We start from the raw sequence: 19,571 nt of genomic DNA on the forward strand, positions 1-19,571 counted from the left end.
GACCTGCTTCCCTGTTCTCCCCATTCTCTCTGGGGGAATCCCGTCAGTCACGTGGGGATCTCCTGGTGTGACTCTCTTTTCTCTGTCTCCTCCCTTTGTCTCGCGGTCTTCCCTACCTTTTCCTGGTGATGATCACTTTTTTCCGGGCTGACTGGCGTGGTGTCAGTTCTGGATTGTGTGTTCCAGTGAGGGTCTCTGTGCTTGTGTGTGGGCTTGGTCACTTTTTGCGCCTCCTTTCGCTCAGTCATGCTGGGAACTAGTTGTGAGTCCTCAGACCTGCCCCTGAAATCTCAGGGAGGGCCTGGTCCTCTGACCCCTGACTTTCAACTCTGGTTGTGGCCAACAGCCCCATCCTGCCCTCTGGAATTTGGCAGAGGTCTCCTTCGAGGCTCCCTGGGTCACCTCAGCTCGCTGGTTTCCCTGTGCAACACTCTGGGTCTATTTAAAAATTTCTTAACTCATTTAAAAAAAATTTTTTTCTAATGTTTAGTTTTGAAAGAGAGAGACAGAACGGGAGTGGGGGAGGGGCAGAGAGAGAGGGAGACACAGAATCTGAAGCAGGTTCCAGGCTCTGAGCTGTCAGCACAGAGCTCAACACGGGCCCCAAACTCACAAACTGTGAGACATGACCTGAGCTGAAGTCGAGCACTTAACTGACTGAGCCACCCAGGCGCCCCACTCATTTTGTTACTTTTGTTTTTAATTGCTAACAGCAAAAACAATACTATTCTTAGCCTTCTCCTAATAAGTATTTTATAAACTAAATACTAGCTTTTGGTATGTCAGTTTAAGAAGGTGGAGGTTTTTCCCCCATGGGGAAGAAAGGTTTCAGTCGTGAGATAGCTGATTTGCTTCTAGCACACGACCTGTTTTAAAGTTGGGGGCTTAAGTTTCACACAGACTGAAGTTTATCTACGTGTACTTGCTAGCTCACTAGTTTTCCAAGTACATGCTCTATTGGGAGAATTAGAAATTGCTTCAGAATACATACTACTGGAGATCAGTTTTGGTTCTGCTTATTTTGTTTGGGAAGCATTAAAACAGCCAGAGAAAGAGGTCACTGAACCAGAGTGTCCTTTGGTCATTGTAGGCCAGGTGACGGCCTGCCTCCTGGCCCAGCCCCACTGAGCAGTCCCTTCCACATCCCTTCTTTGCCTACTTTAGAAGGTTTTCACTTCTTTTTAATTTCTAAAGGTGTTGTCACTAACGTGCTTTAAACATTTTCTATCAAATTGGTTGGAAATGAAAATGTTCTTTTTTAAAATTTTTAAATGTTTATTTGTGTGTGAGAGAGAGAGAGACAGAGCACGAGCAGGGGAGAGAGGGAGACACAGAATCCGAGGCAGGCTCCAGGCTCTGAGCTGTCAGCACGGAGCCCAACTTGGGCCTCGAACCCATGAACCATGAGATCGTGTCCTGAGCTGAAGTCAGACACAACCGACTGAGCCACCCAGGGGCCCTGAAAATGCTCTTCTTGAACTAAAGATTTGGCAATAATAGAACAATCATGTCTTTGAATTCGGTTCTGAAGACTCAGTTATAGTTGGTCATTAGAAATGATTTTTTAACATAGCTCACGAGGTCTTAGCACTTCACTTGCAAGTGTCTGAATGTGAGCCAGGTGGGGGCTACCGTGGCGGCTCCCCCACACCTGAACTGTCCTGTGTCACCAGGCGGGCGCGAACATTGACACCTGCTCAGAAGACCAGAGGACCCCATTGATGGAGGCGGCAGAAAACAACCATTTGGATGCAGTGAAGTACCTCATCAAGGCCGGCGCCCTCGTGGACCCGAAGGTACGCTACCTGGTCTGAATCCCATTCCAGTTTTGTGTTGAAATTTCTCATAAAGCTGAGCTGGGGCCGGTTCCTCGTTGGAGCAGCTTCAGGAATTGGCAGCCGGCACATGTCCACCTGGTAGTCCAGAAGCAGTTGTCTGCTCTCTTTGCGTGGTCACGGGTCTATTTGGGAGAATACTAGTGAGCACTGGGTGTGCTGTGCCTGGCGATGGTCACAGCAACTAGTAAGGAGTCTGCCGTGCCCAGTCTCTGCCTCCTTCATTTTGTACGCTTTTCCTCTTCTGACTTTAACTTAGAGGAGTTAGACACCCCACTCCAAAAGAGCATACAAATTGGGAAGAAGAAGTAAAATGATCTCTGTTCGCAAATGGTATGATTTTATATGTAGAAAACCCTAAAATCCCATCCAAAATCTAGAACTAACAAATGCATTCCGAGAAGTTATAAGATACAAAGTTAATACAGAAACATCAGTTATATTTTCATACACTTGAGATGAGTTCTCCAACAAGGAAATTAAGAAAACAATTCCATTTATAACAGCATCAAAAAGAGTAAAATACTAGGAATAAACTTAACCAAGGACACGAAAGACTTATAGACTGAAAACCACAAAACATTGCTGAAAGAGATTAAAGAATTGACTTAAGAACATGGGAACATGTCCTGTGTTCGTGGGTTGGACGAGTGAATATTGTCACAATGCCAGTACCGCCCAGAGTGAACCTCAGATCCAGCGCAATCCCTGTCAGAATCCCACCGAGTTTCTCACAGAAATAGAAAAGCGCGTCCTGAAACTCCTACGGATCTCAAGGGACCCCTGAACAGCCAAAACAACCCTGCAAAAGAACAAAGCTGGAGGCCCCACACTTCCTGACTTCAAAACCTACTACAGAGCTACCGTAATCAACACAGCGCGGTGCTGGTGTGAAGACAGAATGGCCCAGAAATGAACCCTCAGATGGATAAAGTGATTTTTAGGAGGGGGCCAAGACCACTCAGTGGGAGGAAAGGGCCATCTTTTTAACAAATGGTACCAGGAAAAGGGAATCTCCACATGCAAAGGAATGCAGTTGGGCCCTTACTTTAGACTGTTTTCAGATATTAACTCAAAATGGATCAAAGATCTAAATGTAAGAGCTTAAACCGTAAATCTCTTAGAAGAAAAGATAGAGGAAAATCTTCTCAACATTCATTGGATATGGCAATGATTTCTTGTATGTGACACCAAAAGCACAGACAATAAAATTAAAATAGATAAACTTCATCAAAATTGAAAATTTTTGTTTGTCAAAGGATACTATCCCAAAGTGTGAAGAGACAACTCACGGGATGGTAAAAATAGTCCTAAATCTTGATAGGGGATTCCTATCCAGAATATATAAAGAACTACCACCCAATAACAAAAGTCCAACCCAGTTCAAAGATGGGCAAGGAGTTTGAATGGGCGTTCCTCCAGAGAAGCTCTATAAATGGCCAATTAGCACACAACAAGATATTCAGCATCACCAGTCATGGGGAAATGCAAATCAAAACCACAATGAGTCACCTCACCCGCTTCAGGCAGCTATTATCTAAACACGGAAAATAAGTGCTGGCAAGGTTGTGGAGAAACTGGAGCTCGTGCACTGTTGGCAGGAACGTAAAATCAGGCAGCTGAGTGGAAAACTGTGGTGGATCCTCAAAAACTTAAACATAGAATTACCATGTGATCCAGCTGTTCCAGTCAAGAAACTGAAAGCAGGTGCATGAATCAGTGTTTGCTCCCCCATGTTCTCAGCAGCATTGTTCACAAAGCGAGAAGGTGTAAACGGCCAAGATGTCCCCCTGCAGGGGGACAGGTTAGTGAAAAGTGGTCTGTGTGCATCGCGGGTCATCGCTCAGCTGCGAATGGGAAGGAAGTCCCAGCACCAGCGTTGTGCTGAGTGAGAGCAGCCCATCACAGCACTCATCCTGTAGGATCCACTCCTGTGAGGACCCAGAGTCATCAAATCTAGACGCTGGAAGTAAGTTAAAGGATACCGGGGGCGGGGCCAGGGGCGGGGCCAGGGGCGGGGCGGGGCAGGGCAGGCGTCCCTTCTTAGTGGACCCCACGCTTCCTTCCAGAGTCCGCACCCACGGTGGCACGCTGCCACTGACTCGTACACTTAAAGGTGACTAAAATGACAAGTTTTATGTTGTGTACCTACACATGTATTTGTTTAGAGCCACGATAAAACTATAAAAACGAGGGGCGCCTGGGTGGCGCAGTCGGTTAAGCGTCCGACTTCAGCCAGGTCACGATCTCGCGGTCCGTGAGTTCGAGCCCCGCGTCAGGCTCTGGGCTGATGGCTCGGAGCCTGGACCCTGTTTCCGATTCTGTGTCTCCCTCTCTCTCTGCCCCTCCCCCGTTCATGCTCTGTCTCTCTCTGTCCCAGAAATAAATAAACGTTGAAAAAAAAAAAATTAAAAAAAAAAAAATAAATAAAATAAAATAAAAAAAAAAACATAAAAAAAAAAAAACTATAAAAACGATCTCATGGTCTTTCACAGTGTCACACAATTTTCCAACAAAAAACTTACACTGTTGATAGTAATTTATCAGCTTCCTTTTTCCATCAAATTATCACTATTTTTCTGTCATTAAATATTATCTTATCACATTATTTTAAGTGGCTGCATTGTATTTCATATTATATTGTCATTGTATTTCATGATGTAACGTAATGGTATCGTTTTTAGTCAGATTTACTTATTGCCTAATATTTAGTTTTGAATTTCCATTATACACAGTGCTTCAGTAAAACGTTTTCTTAGCTAAGTTTTGGTACATGTTTGGTTTCTTCAGGACATATTTCTGGGTGTGGAATTGTTAGATCAATATATATAGTCATTTTTAAGGCTTTTTATATTTTTTTCTGAAGGGCACCGAGAGTATGTGAGCACCCGCTCCTGTCTGCTCTTACCAATGCCGACTATTAGAGATGTTTTTAAAAAATATTAATTAACAGTTTGATATACGAAAATGGTTTGATATACGAAATTTATTTTTTTACTATTTTAATTCACTTGTCTTAAAGTGAACACTTTGGTGTATAGCTATTCATATCTTACGAATATTTTTTCCAGCTTATGTTTATAAAGTCTTCTGCTTTATTTTTGGTGGTTTTTGCAATCTGGAAACTACTGTTGTATAAATATAGATAGCTATTTTTTAAAAATTATGTTTATTTTTATTATTTTTTAATTTTTTTAAGTTTGTTTATTTTGAGAGAGAGGGAGTGGTGAGGCACAGGCAGAGAGAGAGAGAGAGAATCCCAAGCAGGTTCTGCACTGTTAGTGCAGAGCCCGACGTGGGGCTTGAACACATGAACTGTGAGATGATGAGCTGAGCTGAAATCAAGACTCAGACACTTAACCAACTGAGCCACCCAGGCGCCCCTGTAGATAGCTATAATTAATCCTCTGTGTTATGATGGGTGGGTGAGTCTCGCATGTACCTCATTCTCTGATGGGTTCACAGGAGCCAGCGCCCAAGCTAAGCACCAATGCAGAGGCAAGAGGTTAGTGTTCAGGGCTTTACAGAAGCAGCAAGAGCCTGTAGACAAGGACTGGAGAAGTATCTGTGGCTTGAGGGGAGCAGGCATCTGAAGTGGGTGACTCGTAGACGAGCTTAGCCGTAGACTGGGTGTAGTGTAAGAAAGTGGTCACTGAGGTTGAAGACTGATCATTGAAATTATTCAGTCTGAAGAAGAGGTTGTAGGATAGTTTCCAACTGATGTGTAATTGGAGTCCCAGAAAGAGGAGAGAACCTGGTGGAAAAAAATTATGTTGGGAAAAAAATGGTCATAAACTTACCAGATTTGGTAAGAAAACCAATCTACAGATCCAAGAAGCTGAAAAAACCCCAGACTGGGTAAATTCAAAGACTACCTCACCTAAGCACAGTGTGGTTAAAACTGTCGACAACTGAGAATGGAGAAAGTCTTACAAGCAGCTAAAGAACAGCACGTTACATGCAGGCGGGCAGCATCACAGCGAGCCACCAACTTCTCATCTGAAACGATGGGGTAGAAAGCTCAAAAAATTGTCAGTCCAGAAGACTGCATCCAGTAAAAGTCCCCCTGCAACGAATTGTGTAATAAAACATTCCCAGTTGAACAAAAGCTGATAGGATTTATTGGTACATTTGCCCAAATGGGATTGGGAAAGCCCGGGAGTCAGCCCAGGAACCGCCCCTGGGAAAGACTGTTGTTTTCTCTAAATTTCCGAGAAGATAGGGGCGCCTGGGTGGCTCAGTCGGCTAAGCGTCCAGTTTCAGCTCGGGTCGTGATCTCACGGTTCGTGGGTTCGAGCCCTACATTGGACTCTGTGCTGACAACTCGGAGCCTGGAGCCCGCTCCAGATTCTGTGTCTCCCTCTCTCTGCTCCTTCCCCGCTTGCATACACGCGCGCGCTCCCTCTCGCTCTCTCTTGTGCTCTCTCTCTCTCTCTCTCTCAAATAAACGTTAAATTTTTTTTTGATTTCTAGAAGATAAAAGACTATTTAAAGCAGAAATAATATCTGTACAAGGTGCAGTTCATACCAGTTTAGAAGTAAAATGTGTGCCACCAACAGCACCAAGCAAGAGCCATGAATGGAGCCCTGCTGTTGTCAGGCTGTCATTTCTGCTGTGGGAGGCAGTAGGTATCAATCCAAGGTGACCGATAAAGAGAATAATATCGTCATCCCCAGAGAAAGCACAAAGAAAATAATTTAAAAGAAATAACAGCTTTAAGGACAATTTACGAAAATTGAGTAGAGGCGGTAAGATGGGATCCTGAGCAGTATTTGTATAACTACAGGCAGGAGAAGAGGAGTAAACACCAATGGTACAAGGAGCCCTGTCCCTGTCCGTGGTGACACCACGTGTGAAGACTGAACACACCAGGACCAGCTGTGTGCTGCTGCAGGGTGCTTGCGTTATTGGAGACACAGCTGGAAATAAAAAGGATGGAGAATGTATATCATGCAGATGGTAAATGTGAGAATCAAAAGGAAAAATTTTTAAACTTCTATAAGAGGAAAGATTATCTTTGTGATTGCAGCATAGGGAAAGGTATCTTAAGACACAGAAAAGTACAAAAATGGTAAAGTTAAGTGCGTTAGAATTAAGAATTTCCAATCAACAGGATGTCACAAAGTTCACAAGAGGCAGGCTACACACTCCCGGAAGATTTTGCAGCACACTTGCAAAGGATTCATATCCAAAACTATAAGGAAGTCCTACAAATAAAAGAATCCAAAAGAAAAACAGGCAAGGAATGAGCGGCAGTCCTCAGAAGAGGAAGTCTGAGTAACCAGCAAACACGCGGAAGGCGCTCAGCCTTTTGAAAACAAGCCTGAGACCCTGTTGTGTAGCCCTTGGACGTGGTGGTGCTCAAAGGTTGGACCGCCCAGAGGAGCCACAGCACCCCCTGCGTCCCTGTTGCTGGGCGTGTGCCCCCGCCCCCATGATGTGTGAACAGGGGACAGTTTTGCAATCTCAGTGCATCTTTAAATAGCATAAAGTCAAACAGAACACTTGAGAACAAGGCAAGCCTTTAAAGCCAACAATCATACGTTTTTGTGTTTATCATACAATTAAAATTTTAAACACCAGTAATAACGGGATTGGACTGTGTGGGTTTTCTTGAGAAAAGTGGGTTTACTGATTAACTTCAGTCTTGATAAGAAGCATGTATTATATGTATGTGAAAATCTAGGATTACTGCTCTTAGGGTTAGAAACGGAGAGAAAGAGGGAATAAGGAAACATGGTCAATGTAAAGATGGGAGCCGGGGGGGGAGAGAAGCAGAGGGGCCCGTGAGGAGAAGACGGTGGCAGTGTGTCCGTGTGGGTCCTTGAGGTGCGTGCACAGGAGGCATCCATCTGTGGAAGATGCTACCTCAGGTTGGCACTGAGCCTGGCTGTATAAATGGGGCATGAATGGTCCCTCAGCCCTCCCGGAACCCCTGAGTCTCTCCTGGAGCTTCCTGAGTCCAACCTCTCCTCTCCATGAGTCCGACCTCTCCTCTCCAGTGGTGGGTGGCTTTTGTTTTGTTTTGAGGTAGTTCAATTAATGGGATATATTTAGCATGCCTGAGGAAGCAGAGCTGAAAGCTAACAGGGGGATGTGCCCAAGCAGCCTCAGGAAACAGAACGCGCTCAGTCAGCCACCAGGACGTGTGTGGGGCTGCAGGGCAGGCTTTGCCCCTGTTCTGGGCCCCTGCTCTTCCCTGCCATTTATTATTTTTAATCCTGTGGCATACAGACAGTGATTACTGCCTCATTAGCACTGCTTTAAACGTGCAGTGGCAACCATTTCTTGTAGAGGTCCTGATGGGTACTGTGGCCCTCTGGTCGTGTGAGGAGTGCAGTGGCTGGAAACAGTCCCAGGGGCCCTGTTGGAACAGAGGGACAGGTCGCCGCACCTGGCCACATGGAGAAGCCTGGGGTGTGCCACGGCCTGTCAGACCGTGAAGGAAAGGGAGGGACAGCGGTTCACATGTGTGCCTGCAGGCTGTCTGCAAGTGGAAGGCCCTTTGCCACCTGAGGCCTTGTCCCATTGGCGTCAGAAGCTCGGGGTCTGGACCCCAGTGGTACAGCCTCTGAAAACAACCCCACCCTCCTCTGCCTGGGCTCCTTATCGTTCTAGACAGCACCTCCCCTCTGTGGGGAATGAAGGGTCACTGTGGCCATGCGCTCAGGGCCTGGCACGCTGTAAGTCATGTGATTTCTCTGGATCTAAATGGCATTTGTGTTGCAGGATGCAGAGGGCTCCACCTGTTTGCACCTCGCTGCCAAGAAAGGCCACTATGATGTGGTTCAGTATCTGCTTTCAAATGGACAAATGGACGTCAACTGTCAGGTAAAGCCACGTCCTCCACTTACTGACACTCTACCTGGCTGGTTGGCCAGAGACCCCAGTCTCCTTTGTAGCAGTCCTGGCTCCCTGCCTGTTTTCTGTGGCCCCCCCTGCAAGGCCTCGGAAGGCCTGGCCTCACTCACCCTGGCTGCTTCCTCCCCAGGCCGCCCACTGGTTACTCTGAGAGCTCATCCCGCAGTGACCTCTTGGGCCACCGTAGTCTCCTGGCCTGGGTGAACATGTCACCATCTGAGTGGGGTCCCTGACCTCCTGTATGCCGGGTGCCCTCCCTCCCGTGGTGCCCATCTTCCCACCTAGTGGCTCTCAGGGTTCCAGGGCAGGGTCTTTGCGTGACGAGTAGTCCTTGGCCTGAGGAGGTCCCATGTGTGTCAAGTGAGTGAGTGACTCGGGAGAGCAAATGAGGGAGCTTCCCTCCCACTTGCTGGGGCCCAGACCCCTCTCCTCCCACATGACTCTGGGCTCTGGGAAGGCTGTCTTGGCATCACAGGCTCTGCCCCATCTTTTAGGAGTGGCATTGCCGCCAGCCCAGCTCTCTGCAAGCCACCCTGACAGAGACCCTCCCCACTGGCCTAGAGATGTGGTTCCCTGCCATGTGCCTCACGGCCCACCTCTGCTCTCACAGGGTCCACGGGCTAGACCCCTACCCTGTTTCATTTTCTACCTCCCATTTGGTTGGGTTTTGAACATTTCCTCTCCTGGGCTGGGCTGGCTCCACGAGGCCAGCTTGTCCCTGCAGTGTCCCCAGTGCCCAGGCGGTGCCCCCAGCCAGCCTGCAGGGAGGGCCTCACTACAGTCATGGAAGCTGCATATCTGCCAGAGAGATGTGGCAGCTGGGGGTGTGCAGGGAGTCGTTTGAGAGGTGCTGGGGAGGGTTGAGCTTTCTGCCACCAGACCATGAGTTGGCAGCGTGATACGCATTTCCTGAGGACTTGCTTTTCCTGGTTTAAACAAAACTACCCACGACCAACTGAGTAAGGAGAGACAGGCCTGGGTGGGTGGAGTGGTAGAAAGCCGACTGGTCAGAACCACGGTGGACCCTACAGATGGGGTCAGTCTGCGAAGACTTTCTGCCGTCTGCCCTTCAGGAAGGAGCCAGAACTGCGCACAGCCTCCGTCAGTCTCTGGGCTTGGATTGCTTTCCGTCCGCAGTTCTTGGCAGCCTGCTCTTGCTTCCTCCTCGGGGTCTGTGTCACTAGGGCCAGCACTTCCCACCAACCAGACTTCTGGTCTCTGAGGGTCGGTCTGGTCAACAGGGTTTCTGGTCCAGGGATCCAGGCAGGTGCACTCAGGTGTGCGGGGTATTGTCCTGGCAGCGTCTGTCCTCCAGGCTGGAGAGGGGCGAGGTCCCGCAGAACCATCTGTCCCTCTCAGAGCAGAGGTTTGTGAGGGTCACACTGGGTGGTTCTGGCTCCGTCTTGCACCCGCTGAGATGTCTGGGGCTATGCCCGGAGCCTTAGTTTCCTCACCAAGAAAATGGGAACTTGGTCTGGCTCCCGCCTCTTGGGGCCGCCTTATAGGTCCTCAGTGAGACTGCTCTTCATGTTACTTGTCTCTGGGAGCTGTGGTGAATTGTAGGGCTTTGTGTTTTGTTTTGTTTTGTTTGTTTGTTGAAATTAGGATGATGGCGGCTGGACACCCATGATTTGGGCCACTGAGTATAAGCACGTGGAGCTCGTGAAGCTGCTGCTGTCCAAGGGGTCTGACATCAACATCCGGGACAACGTGAGTCTCTGGGTTTCGCTGGTCCTAAGCAGGTCCTGGAGGAGGATGGAGAGACCAGGGCGTGCAGAGCTGACAGCTGAAGGTTCTTTTTCTTGGAAACCTGACCAAGGCTCTGCCCTCTTTTTCCATGTTTTCAGTGGCCCCTGGACCCACTGTGGTTTCCTCAGGTTGTTTGGTGTGTTGGCCAGTTGCTGGGTATACGTTGAGGGGCGGAGGTTCCTGAGACCTGCCCGTGGGTGGTACCTGCCTATTTAGAGGCGCGCCTGGATTGAGGAGCCCAGGGTGCACACCATCCCTGTGCAGGTAGATGTGTGAGCGCCGGCTCATTCTGTGGTTGCCACCATGCACTCAGACCACGAGAGCTAAGGTGCTGGTATTGAAGGCTGGTTTTGTGGGACAGGTTTGGTCTCAGAAAATGGGGGCTTGGGGCCAAGGTCCGAAGACTCACCAGTCCCTGTGGGAGTAACCTCCTGGCAGCCTGCGTGTCAGCAGGCAACTCCGGTTAGTTAGTTAGTTAGTTAGTTAATTAATTAATTAATTAATTTATCTATGTATTTTTAAGTTTATTCGGTTATTATATTAGAGAGAGAGAGAGGGCACACACGCACAAGTGGGGGAGGAGCAGAGAGAAAGAGGAGACACAGAATCTGAAGCAGCTCCAGCCTCCGAGCTATCAGCGCAGAGCCTGACGTGGGGCTCAAACCCACGAACCACAAGATCATGACCTGAGCCGAAGTCGGACGCTTAGCCGACGGAGCCATCCAGGCGCCCCAACTCCAGTTAATTTAAGAGGACGTTTCTGGGAAGGTCACTGGGGACCTGCTCTGGAGCAAGGCAGAGGGACAGGGTTCCCAGGACAGACAGACGCAGTGTGCCCTGCAGAGTGTCACCAAAAGCCATAAATAGAAAGTCTAGCCACAGACTCATTAAACTGATAATGAAATAAGAAAGCAGGTTGGCAGTAAGAGTTGATTGTTCCAAGCACACCGTTCAGTAGCGTGCAAGTCAGCGTGGAGCCTGAGCGTCCAAGGTAGGGAGGCAGGTGGCCTTTTCCGGTTCTGAACCCTGAGCGGGACAGGGCTCTCTAGACCCCCGCTTGAAGAAGGGGTGGGAGCAGCGAGCACCACCTGGTCTCTCGTTGTGGCTGCTCAGCATTGGGACCCTTTCCTGCGTCTGTGAGCGGGTCTCACCCTGCCCAGAAACGTGGCACACAGGCTGGGATCTGGACCTGCAGCGCGCGGCTCGGCTACGGGGTGTTTCTGTTCGTGTCCTCAGAGCTGGTGTGAGTACGATGACACCGCCTTAAAGGGACCGGGGACTGGAAGGTGAGGATAAAGGGAAGGGGTGTGGGGAGGTCCCTTGTGGCCGCAGCAGAGAGCAGTCGCGACCTGCCCTGCTGATGCTTTGTGACGTGGTTAGGCCAGTTGCAGCCGTGTGTCCTTGGGCATGGTGCCCCTCGTGCAGCTGTCTGGGGTCGGGGTGCGGGTGTGTGGGCAGCACACGGCCTCACAGAGTCCAGCGGGTGTCAGTGCTGGTGCTGATGGCGGTCCTCGGGAGTCAGAAGGATTGACGAGTTGCGTGTCTGCGGGCCATATGACGACGGAACCACGTTTCACCTTGGCAGTTTCATCGTCGCGCTAGCGGCAGACTGTACCGTGGCAGGTGTGCAGTGACACGCACACCTGAAATAGATGCTTGTGAGCCCAGAGTCCACCACAGCCACGCCAGCGCATGACACTCCTTCCCAGTTTCCTCCTGCTGCTTTGTAGCTAGCCGCCCGCACCGCTTTCTGTCCCGTGGGGGTTCTTTGTGAGCTTGGTGTTCCGTGGGTAGATCCCTGCGGTGTGGACGCTGCTCAGGCAGTGTTGGTCTGGCGGTCAGTGTTCCGTCGTGTGGACAGATCAGCTCACTCGTCCCTTACCTGGTCACGGACATTTGGGTCTTCTGGGTCTGGCTCTCACACGTGGAGCCGCTGTGAACACGCACACAGGCAGGCCACACATTTGCATGGCCACATGCTGTCATTTCCCTCAGGCGACACCTGGGTCCCGTGATGTGTGTGTGCTCACGTCTGTGAGGACACCGCCCAGCTTCTGGAGCGGCCACGCCCTTCCCAGTGTCCGAGAGCTGCTCCTTCCCCCTCCCCGGGCCTCAGCATGGTCAGTCTGTGTCCTCTTCTGGGAGGGGTCTGCTCACATCTGTTGCCCATGTTTTAGTGGGATGTTTATTGTTGTATCTTTCAGTTTTGAAGGGTTTAGTACATTTTGTGTACAGGTGCTCTGTATCAGATGGTTTACAAACCCTAACAAGTAAGCAGATGGTTTTTAATTTTGATAAAGTCCGACTTACCAATTATTTTCTTTTTTTTTTAAATTTTTATTTATTTATTGAGAGCGAGGGAGAGAGAGACAGAGCATGAGCAGGGGAGGGGCAGAGAGAGAGGGAGACACAGAATCCGAAGCAGGCTCCAGGCTCTGAGCTGTCCGCACAGAGCCCGACGCGGGGCTCGAACTCACGAACTGTGAGATCTTGACCTGAGCCAAAGTCGGACGCTCAACCGACTGAGCCGCCCAGGCGCCCCAACTATTTTCTATTTATAGGTCATGTTTTTGGTGTTCTCTTTAAGAGCTCATTGCCTAACCTCAGATCCCTTTCTCCCATGTTTTCTTATAATAGTTTTCAGTTTCAGGTGGTCATTTTCATAGATGGTAGGAGGTGTGAATCAAAGTTCTGTATTTGTGTGTGTATGTGCCTGTGTGTGTGGATGTGTAGTTGAAAGTCCTCCTTTCTCCACAGAATTGACTTCTGTCCTTTTGTCCACATGTGCGGGGGTCCACACCTGCCTGTCCTCACGTCATTGCCGTGCTTTCCCAATGCTGAGAAAGTGCCACGAGGCCCGTCGAGACATTACGCATAGCACAGGAATCTTCCAGAGTGTACCCCTTTCTCCCAACCTCATGCCGTTGCTCTCAGACATTGTACTGATGCCACAGTACGTACTTTGTTGAGACTGTCAGAGATATTTGGGAAACACTGTCCTGAAGAAAGTCTCCGAGATCCGCTTGTTTGCTTAGGTCCTTCGATCCAGGGTCATTTTTCTTCTGTGCATCTCACTTCACGCACTGTCCTGGGCACCGGTCTGCCCGACACCAGTGCCCGCAGAGCCCTTTTCCTGCCCTCACTTGGGGGATGTTTCGCTGGGTGTGGAACTGTGGTTCACAGCTCCTCTCCATGCTTTCCTCACACTGCCTGCATCCTCGCCAAGGGGTCTACCACAGGGGACTCTCGGGGTGCCTTGTCCTTACTTCTCGGTGTTTGGCACATCTGTTTTCTTTTGGCTGCTTTTCGAATTTTCTCTTTGTCATTAGATTTTGGCAGTTGGATTAGGATGTGTCTTGTGTCACTTGTGTTTGTGCATGGAAGGTCAGTAAGGGTATAGTGAGCTTGGATTAGTAAGGTTAGAGTTTTGTCAGATTTAGAAATTTTTCAGTCCATATTTCTTCCAGTAATTTTTCTGCCCACCCCCACTTCATAAGGGCCCCCGTTCTGTGATTAATCAGCTGGTTTGACATTGTTCCACAGCTCACCGATGGTCTTTTCATTTTCCTAAATAATTTTTTCACTCAGGATTGCAGTTTGGCTGATTTTAAAGCCATTTCGCTGGTTTTATTGCAATTTTGCTGTGTTTTCAAGCTCAGTAATCTTTTTTTTTTTTTTTCTTTTTACACCCTATGATGCTGTTAATCTCCTCCAGTATGTTTCTGTCAGACACTGTAGTTGCCAGCTCTGAAAGTTTTGTTTGTAACCTTAGGTTGGATGCCAGACATGATGAAGTTTACCTTGCTACGAATTTCTTTATTCCTGGAAATGTCTTGAGTCTTGTTGTGTGTGCAGTGTAGTTACTTGGAAACAGTCTGATTGTTTTGGGTTTTACTTTCTAGGTTTATTAGGTGGCTTCAAGCAGATCTCAGCCCAGGGCTGCTCATCTCTCCTGTGTGGGTACTGGCACTGAGCCCTCTATGCCTCGGCTTTGTGGTGTGTCCTTCTGGAGGTCAAAGGTGGGGATGTCCAGATCTCCAGAGGCCTCTTTCCCAGCCGCACAGCCACCTTTTTTGCCCCCTTCTCAGGGATACAGTCCTTCATCATCTGAAAACCAGTATTTCACACATTTTGACTCTTTGGCTCTCTCAGGCGGGCGGGCGAGTCCAGCTGGTCCCTCTGGCTCTGTCTTTGCCAGAAGCAGAGTGCCGTCTATCGCTTCAGATGCGTGGGCCAGGCCTGTTGTGACACAGCAGGCAGACCTCTGTGAGCCTGGGGCTGCATAGTCCCATGCTAGGAGGAGCCTTGGTGGCAGGGACAGTCTCAGCATGGAATTCTGGTTATAAAATCATAGATCCTTCTGATGAAGGAATGAGAAAAGAGGTCCCTAAGGAAATCACATTTTGCTCTGGAGCTTGCAGATGTGTGGAAGATGGAAAGATCAGAGGGGAGGAAGGCGACTCACAACAACGTCCAGGAAAGGAAGCCCCAGGCAAATCCCGGCTTCTCACAGAGTACCACGGAGGAGTCTGTAGAAAAGCCTGTGCCTGGGGCCAGCAGCTGTTTGCCAGCTGAGAGGACCACACAGTTTCTGTTTTACTTTTATGTTTCCTACAGTTCATTGAGCTGAAAGCATTGGATGCACTCAGAGTGTGGGCATTGTCTGCGAGCACAGGAGCGTTACAGGGGGTCCCCTGGGCAGGAGAGGGCCAGGAATGGGGCGTGCAGAGTCACGTAGCCAGCACGTCGGCCCCGTGAGGGCGGACACGGGGCCGAGTGGGGCAGGCACTGTGCTGAGCTCTGCCTGGGTGCCACCGAGCCCCCTGTGGCGGTGTCAGAGTGAACAGCCAGGCTTGACTTTGGTGGTGGCTCCTGTGAGAACCTCGGGGTCCCCCAGGGGTGGGGACCCTTGAGCGGTGCACACTCTGCCGGGAGAGCAGAGAGCGCTTCCAGGGCAATAAATGTTTCTGCCACCTCTGAGGGTTAAGCCCTGAGTCCAAGTCAGAGAAAGAAAGACCCAGACTCACTTCCTTGTGTTCCCGAGGAAGAGGTTCGCTAGAGGAGAGGCTGCATGAGTTGTGACGCGTGAGCTCAGCGGGCTGCAGGGCGGTCAGGGCCGCGGGCGCGCCTCGCCACCCGCAGTGAGCACGGGGCGGCCGCCCTGCTTGTCCCCAGTGTGGCCGGCTGGCCGTCGTGGGCTGTCCTGTGGTAGGCCGCGCTCCCTCCCGGCGGTGCCGCACACTCCCTGTACCACGTTCCGCACGGGCTCTCCGGTTTTCTCCCTCTCGCGTTTGTTTTCAGAACTCTGGTGTGGTGCCCTAGTAAACTTGCTGCGATCATTGAAAATTGTTTATATCTTGTGTACAGCACAAATGGTTTTTTCTCATATTTGATTTAAAATTTTTATTTTGTAGAGGTTTTCGGGAAGTAAAATTTTAATGCGGTCAAATTTGTCTACTTTTGTCTTTTTCAAATCTTACACAGGTATCGTCCTCTCTTGTGATTGTACTTCTATTCCAAAGTGAATATAATTTTAAAAATGAGATAAAACACAGTACTCCCAAATGTGATGTTAATAATGTGTTGTGTTTAGGTTGGTCTTATTGCAGATGATTTTTTTATTCAATTTCCAAAATATTCAGTACTGTGCATTACTTTTATAACAAAAATGAAACAAAAAAGGAAGTGCCCTCGGCGCTCAGACGGGTGCTCTGCCCTCCTCTTGGCGCGCTGCGCTGTCTGTCCGTGCAGGAGGAGAACATCTGTCTACACTGGGCTGCGTTCTCTGGCTGCGTGGACATAGCTGAGATCCTGCTGGCCGCCAGGTGTGACCTGCATGCCGTGAACGTGCACGGAGACTCACCCCTGCACATCGCCGCCAGGGAGGACCGCTACGCCTGCGTCCTGTGAGTGGCTCTGCTGCCGTGGCCCCTGCAGGGCTCCCAGGGTGGGCGAGGCCCTCCGAATGGAACTCCCTCCCCAAGCGGGCAGAGGCGTGAGTCTCCCAGTCTGCGACTGAAGTCAGCATGGTTCCTTCTGGTTCAGGGAGGATCGTTGTGAAAAATCCCCAAATGCTCAGGTCAAATTGTCCGGCACCTCCGGTCTGGGGCGACGGGCCGGCCCTGCTCAGGAGGGGTGGAGGTGCCGGTGCTGCTGCTCGCCACTCGCCAGAGCTGTTCCCCATGTCACTCACACGTGGCTGCAGTTGGGGTCCTAGGGAGCCGCTGTGCTCCCAGTGGGAGCTCGGAGATGAGGGCTTGCCCTGTGGTGGGGGCCGGAGCACCGCGCTGCCGCTCACCGTGCGGTTCTGACTCGCACCAGGCCCTCGGAGCACCTCCCGGCCCCTGACCGTGTCCTCGGCCACCTGGGTGTGCTTTACCCATTCATCCTTGAGCGTGCTTTTAAATGGGAAAGCCAGGAAACCTCAGATACCGTCCTTAGTTCCTTACACGCTCTTCCTGACGAGAAAACTGAGGTGACTTTTGATTGTAAATGTGGGAGAAGGAGTAATGGAGTGCATTCCTGGTGAGTCAGGCTGATCTTTCTAGAAGCTCTGGTCAGCAAAGCTTAATTTCGAGATGAGTGGTGTACTCTCTATTTTTACTGACTAGAGTCACTTCATAAATCTCATCCTCATGCCTTTAAATTAAGATCTGAATGTTTTGTTGGCTTACATTTTTCCTTTTAGCCTCTTTCTTTCTCGGGATTCAGATGTCACCTTGAAAAACAAAGAGGGAGAGACGCCCCTGCAGTGTGCCAGCCTCAACTCCCAGGTGTGGGACGCTCTGCAGATGAGCCGGGCGTTGCGGGACGCAGCCCCCGACAGGCCTGTCCCGACGGAGAAGACGGTGAGCAGGTGAGGAGGCCGTTCTGGGGCAAATGGGGACACGTGGGGGTTTAAGAGTTTGAAACAAAAGCTTCTCTTCAAGCTGAGGCGTCCCCGGGCCCGAGAGCAAAGTGCCTGGCCCAGCCCTCAGCGGCTGCCCTGTTGGGGCGTCACTTGTCACCGCGAAAGGTAACGTCCCCCCCTTTCCGGCGGCAGAGACATTGCTCGAGGCTATGAGCGAATCCCCATCCCGTGTGTCAACGCTGTGGACAATGAGCCGTGCCCCAGCAACTATAAATACGTTTCTCAGAACTGCGTGACGTCCCCCATGAACATTGACAGAAACATCACCCATTTGCAGGTCAGCGGTGCTGGCGGGCGGGGGGCGGCGGGCCTTTGGGGCCCGGGGTCCACGGCTGTTTCCCCAAGAAGACCCGGCCCTCACAGCAGTTGTCTTCCACCACAGAGCTGAAAGGCAGATAAAGATCCTTCCTGAAAACGGACCCTGTATCCTGTGTTGGGTCCCTAGCCCCCAGGGCAGTGCCAGGCATCCCCTGGTGATTGGCAGTTTGTGGGCCACGCTAGAGCGAGGAGCCCGTCCTGTGCCTTGAGGGGCCTGGCTCCTGCTGAAGTGAGATGTGTGCCCTCAGGGCTGGACCGTGGCTCGGCACTCTGCCTTTCCCTGTTGGGCAGCGTCTGGCCTCAAGTGCAAGCCTGGCAGGATTTCCTTCATGTGTCCCTGTCTCATGGCCCCACGCGTCTGACCACCCCCTCCTCTTCTCCTTCCTGAAGGCTCTTCTTCCAGAGCCCCTTGTGCAGGCTGGCAGTGTCTTAGAGGCTGGGTGTTCTCTTCTGCCCACGTGCCCTCTTCCTCAGGGCTGCACACCCCCCGGTGTCCCTGAGAATGGAGACGTTAGGGCCAGTCACCTTTCTTCCGCACGGGCGTGGCTTTCAGAAAGCACGTGTCAGGCAGAGGGGTGGTTTTGAGACTCGTGAGGCTGTGAGCAGAGAACAGCTCTCCCGTGTGACGCACGGTCTCCCCACAGTACTGCGTGTGCATTGACGACTGCTCTTCCAGCAACTGTATGTGTGGCCAGCTCAGCATGCGCTGCTGGTACGACAAGGTGAGCCTGCGGCTGGGGCGCGCTGTGCGGTGAGTCCCCTCCGACCCAGGACGGTGCCCAGCCGGGCTGGGGCAGCTGGGGAGATGAGGAGAGGGCTCTGAAGGCCAGCATCCAACATAAGAAACTTAAATGCTCTTGGAGTTGAGAGTTCAGAGGTCACCGGTGGGGGCGGAAGCCAGGGTGTCCTGGGGTGGGGATGAGACACGGGCTTGGAGGGGAGACCATGGCAGACGGTTGTCTCCAAAGTCACCTCGTAAGGAAAGGGGCACAGGCCCGGGGCTGGGGTGCGTGTTCTTAGCGAGGCACGGCTGTGCCGAAGGTGAGCAAGAGCAAGCATTCTGAGGAAAGTTCTCAGTGTTCACAATGGCCCTGGTGTGTCACCTGATGGCTTGGCCGTGGCCAGGTCCCCGTCGTGGCTGTGGTCCTGTGGGCTGCAAGGCCGAGAGTGGGCAGTGGTCCAGGGGGCACCGACCCCTTGAAGGAGGCGGAGAGGCGTATGGGCTGGTGGCCTTGCTGAGGCTGAGTGAGTTCCAGGGAGAAGGAGGGAGGCCGACCACGGCAGGTGTGGACTCCTGCTTTGATGCTTCCCATCCAAAGCATGAACATGTAGGGGCGCCTAGGTGGCGCAGTCGGTTGAGCGTCCGACTTCAGCCAGGTCACGATCTCGCGGTCCGTGAGTTCGAGCCCCGCGTCGGGCTCTGGGCTGATGGCTCAGAGCCTGGAGCCTGTTTCCGGTTCTGTGTCTCCCTCTCTCTCTGCCCCTCCCCCGTTCATGCTCTGTCTCTCCCTGTCCCAAAAATAAATAAACGTTGGAAAAAAAAAAAAAAAAAAAGCATGAACATGTGACTTTATGCTCTTACCCAGCTACGAAGTTTGACCAGAAACCATCCTTTTCATAATAAGGTTTTTAGTTTGTAAAACTGTGTTGGTGTCAGTTTATTTAGCATGTGTGGCGAGCCGTGCTCGGTCCTGACTGCACGTCTGTCCCCAGGACGGCCGGCTCCTGCCGGAGTTCAACATGGCGGAGCCGCCCTTGATCTTTGAGTGCAACCATGCCTGTTCCTGCTGGAGGAGCTGCCGGAACCGCGTCGTGCAGAACGGTCTCAGGTGAGCGTGAGCCCTGGGAGCCCCTCCCTGGGTGCAGGATTTTAAGCCCTTCAGTAGAGTGATGTCAG

The 19,571-nt window shown here is 51.0% G+C and overlaps 1 protein-coding gene across 9 annotated transcripts in view; it reads left to right on the forward strand.

Moving 5' to 3' along the window:
• The window catches only part of EHMT1 (euchromatic histone lysine methyltransferase 1), a 154,373-nt gene that overhangs the window by 124,556 nt on the left and 10,246 nt on the right, over positions 1–19,571 (forward strand). For 8 of the 9 annotated variants that reach the window (XM_045468994.1, XM_045468996.1, XM_045469001.1 and 5 more), the window contains 8 exons: positions 1,674–1,796; positions 8,566–8,667; positions 10,303–10,407; positions 16,198–16,352; positions 17,135–17,302; positions 17,489–17,633; positions 18,319–18,396; positions 19,388–19,503. In XM_045468994.1, the coding sequence (XP_045324950.1) occupies positions 1,674–1,796; positions 8,566–8,667; positions 10,303–10,407; positions 16,198–16,352; positions 17,135–17,302; positions 17,489–17,633; positions 18,319–18,396; positions 19,388–19,503 (992 nt within the window). Of the gene's footprint in view, positions 1–1,673; positions 1,797–8,565; positions 8,668–10,302; positions 10,408–16,197; positions 16,353–17,134; positions 17,303–17,488; positions 17,634–18,318; positions 18,397–19,331; positions 19,356–19,387; positions 19,504–19,571 lie in introns of those variants that run through there. The other variant, XM_045469003.1, reaches the window with a different exon arrangement.

The sequence above is a fragment of the Leopardus geoffroyi genome, chromosome D4 (genome assembly GCF_018350155.1).
Source record: "Leopardus geoffroyi isolate Oge1 chromosome D4, O.geoffroyi_Oge1_pat1.0, whole genome shotgun sequence".
Taxonomy (NCBI): domain Eukaryota; kingdom Metazoa; phylum Chordata; class Mammalia; order Carnivora; family Felidae; genus Leopardus; species Leopardus geoffroyi.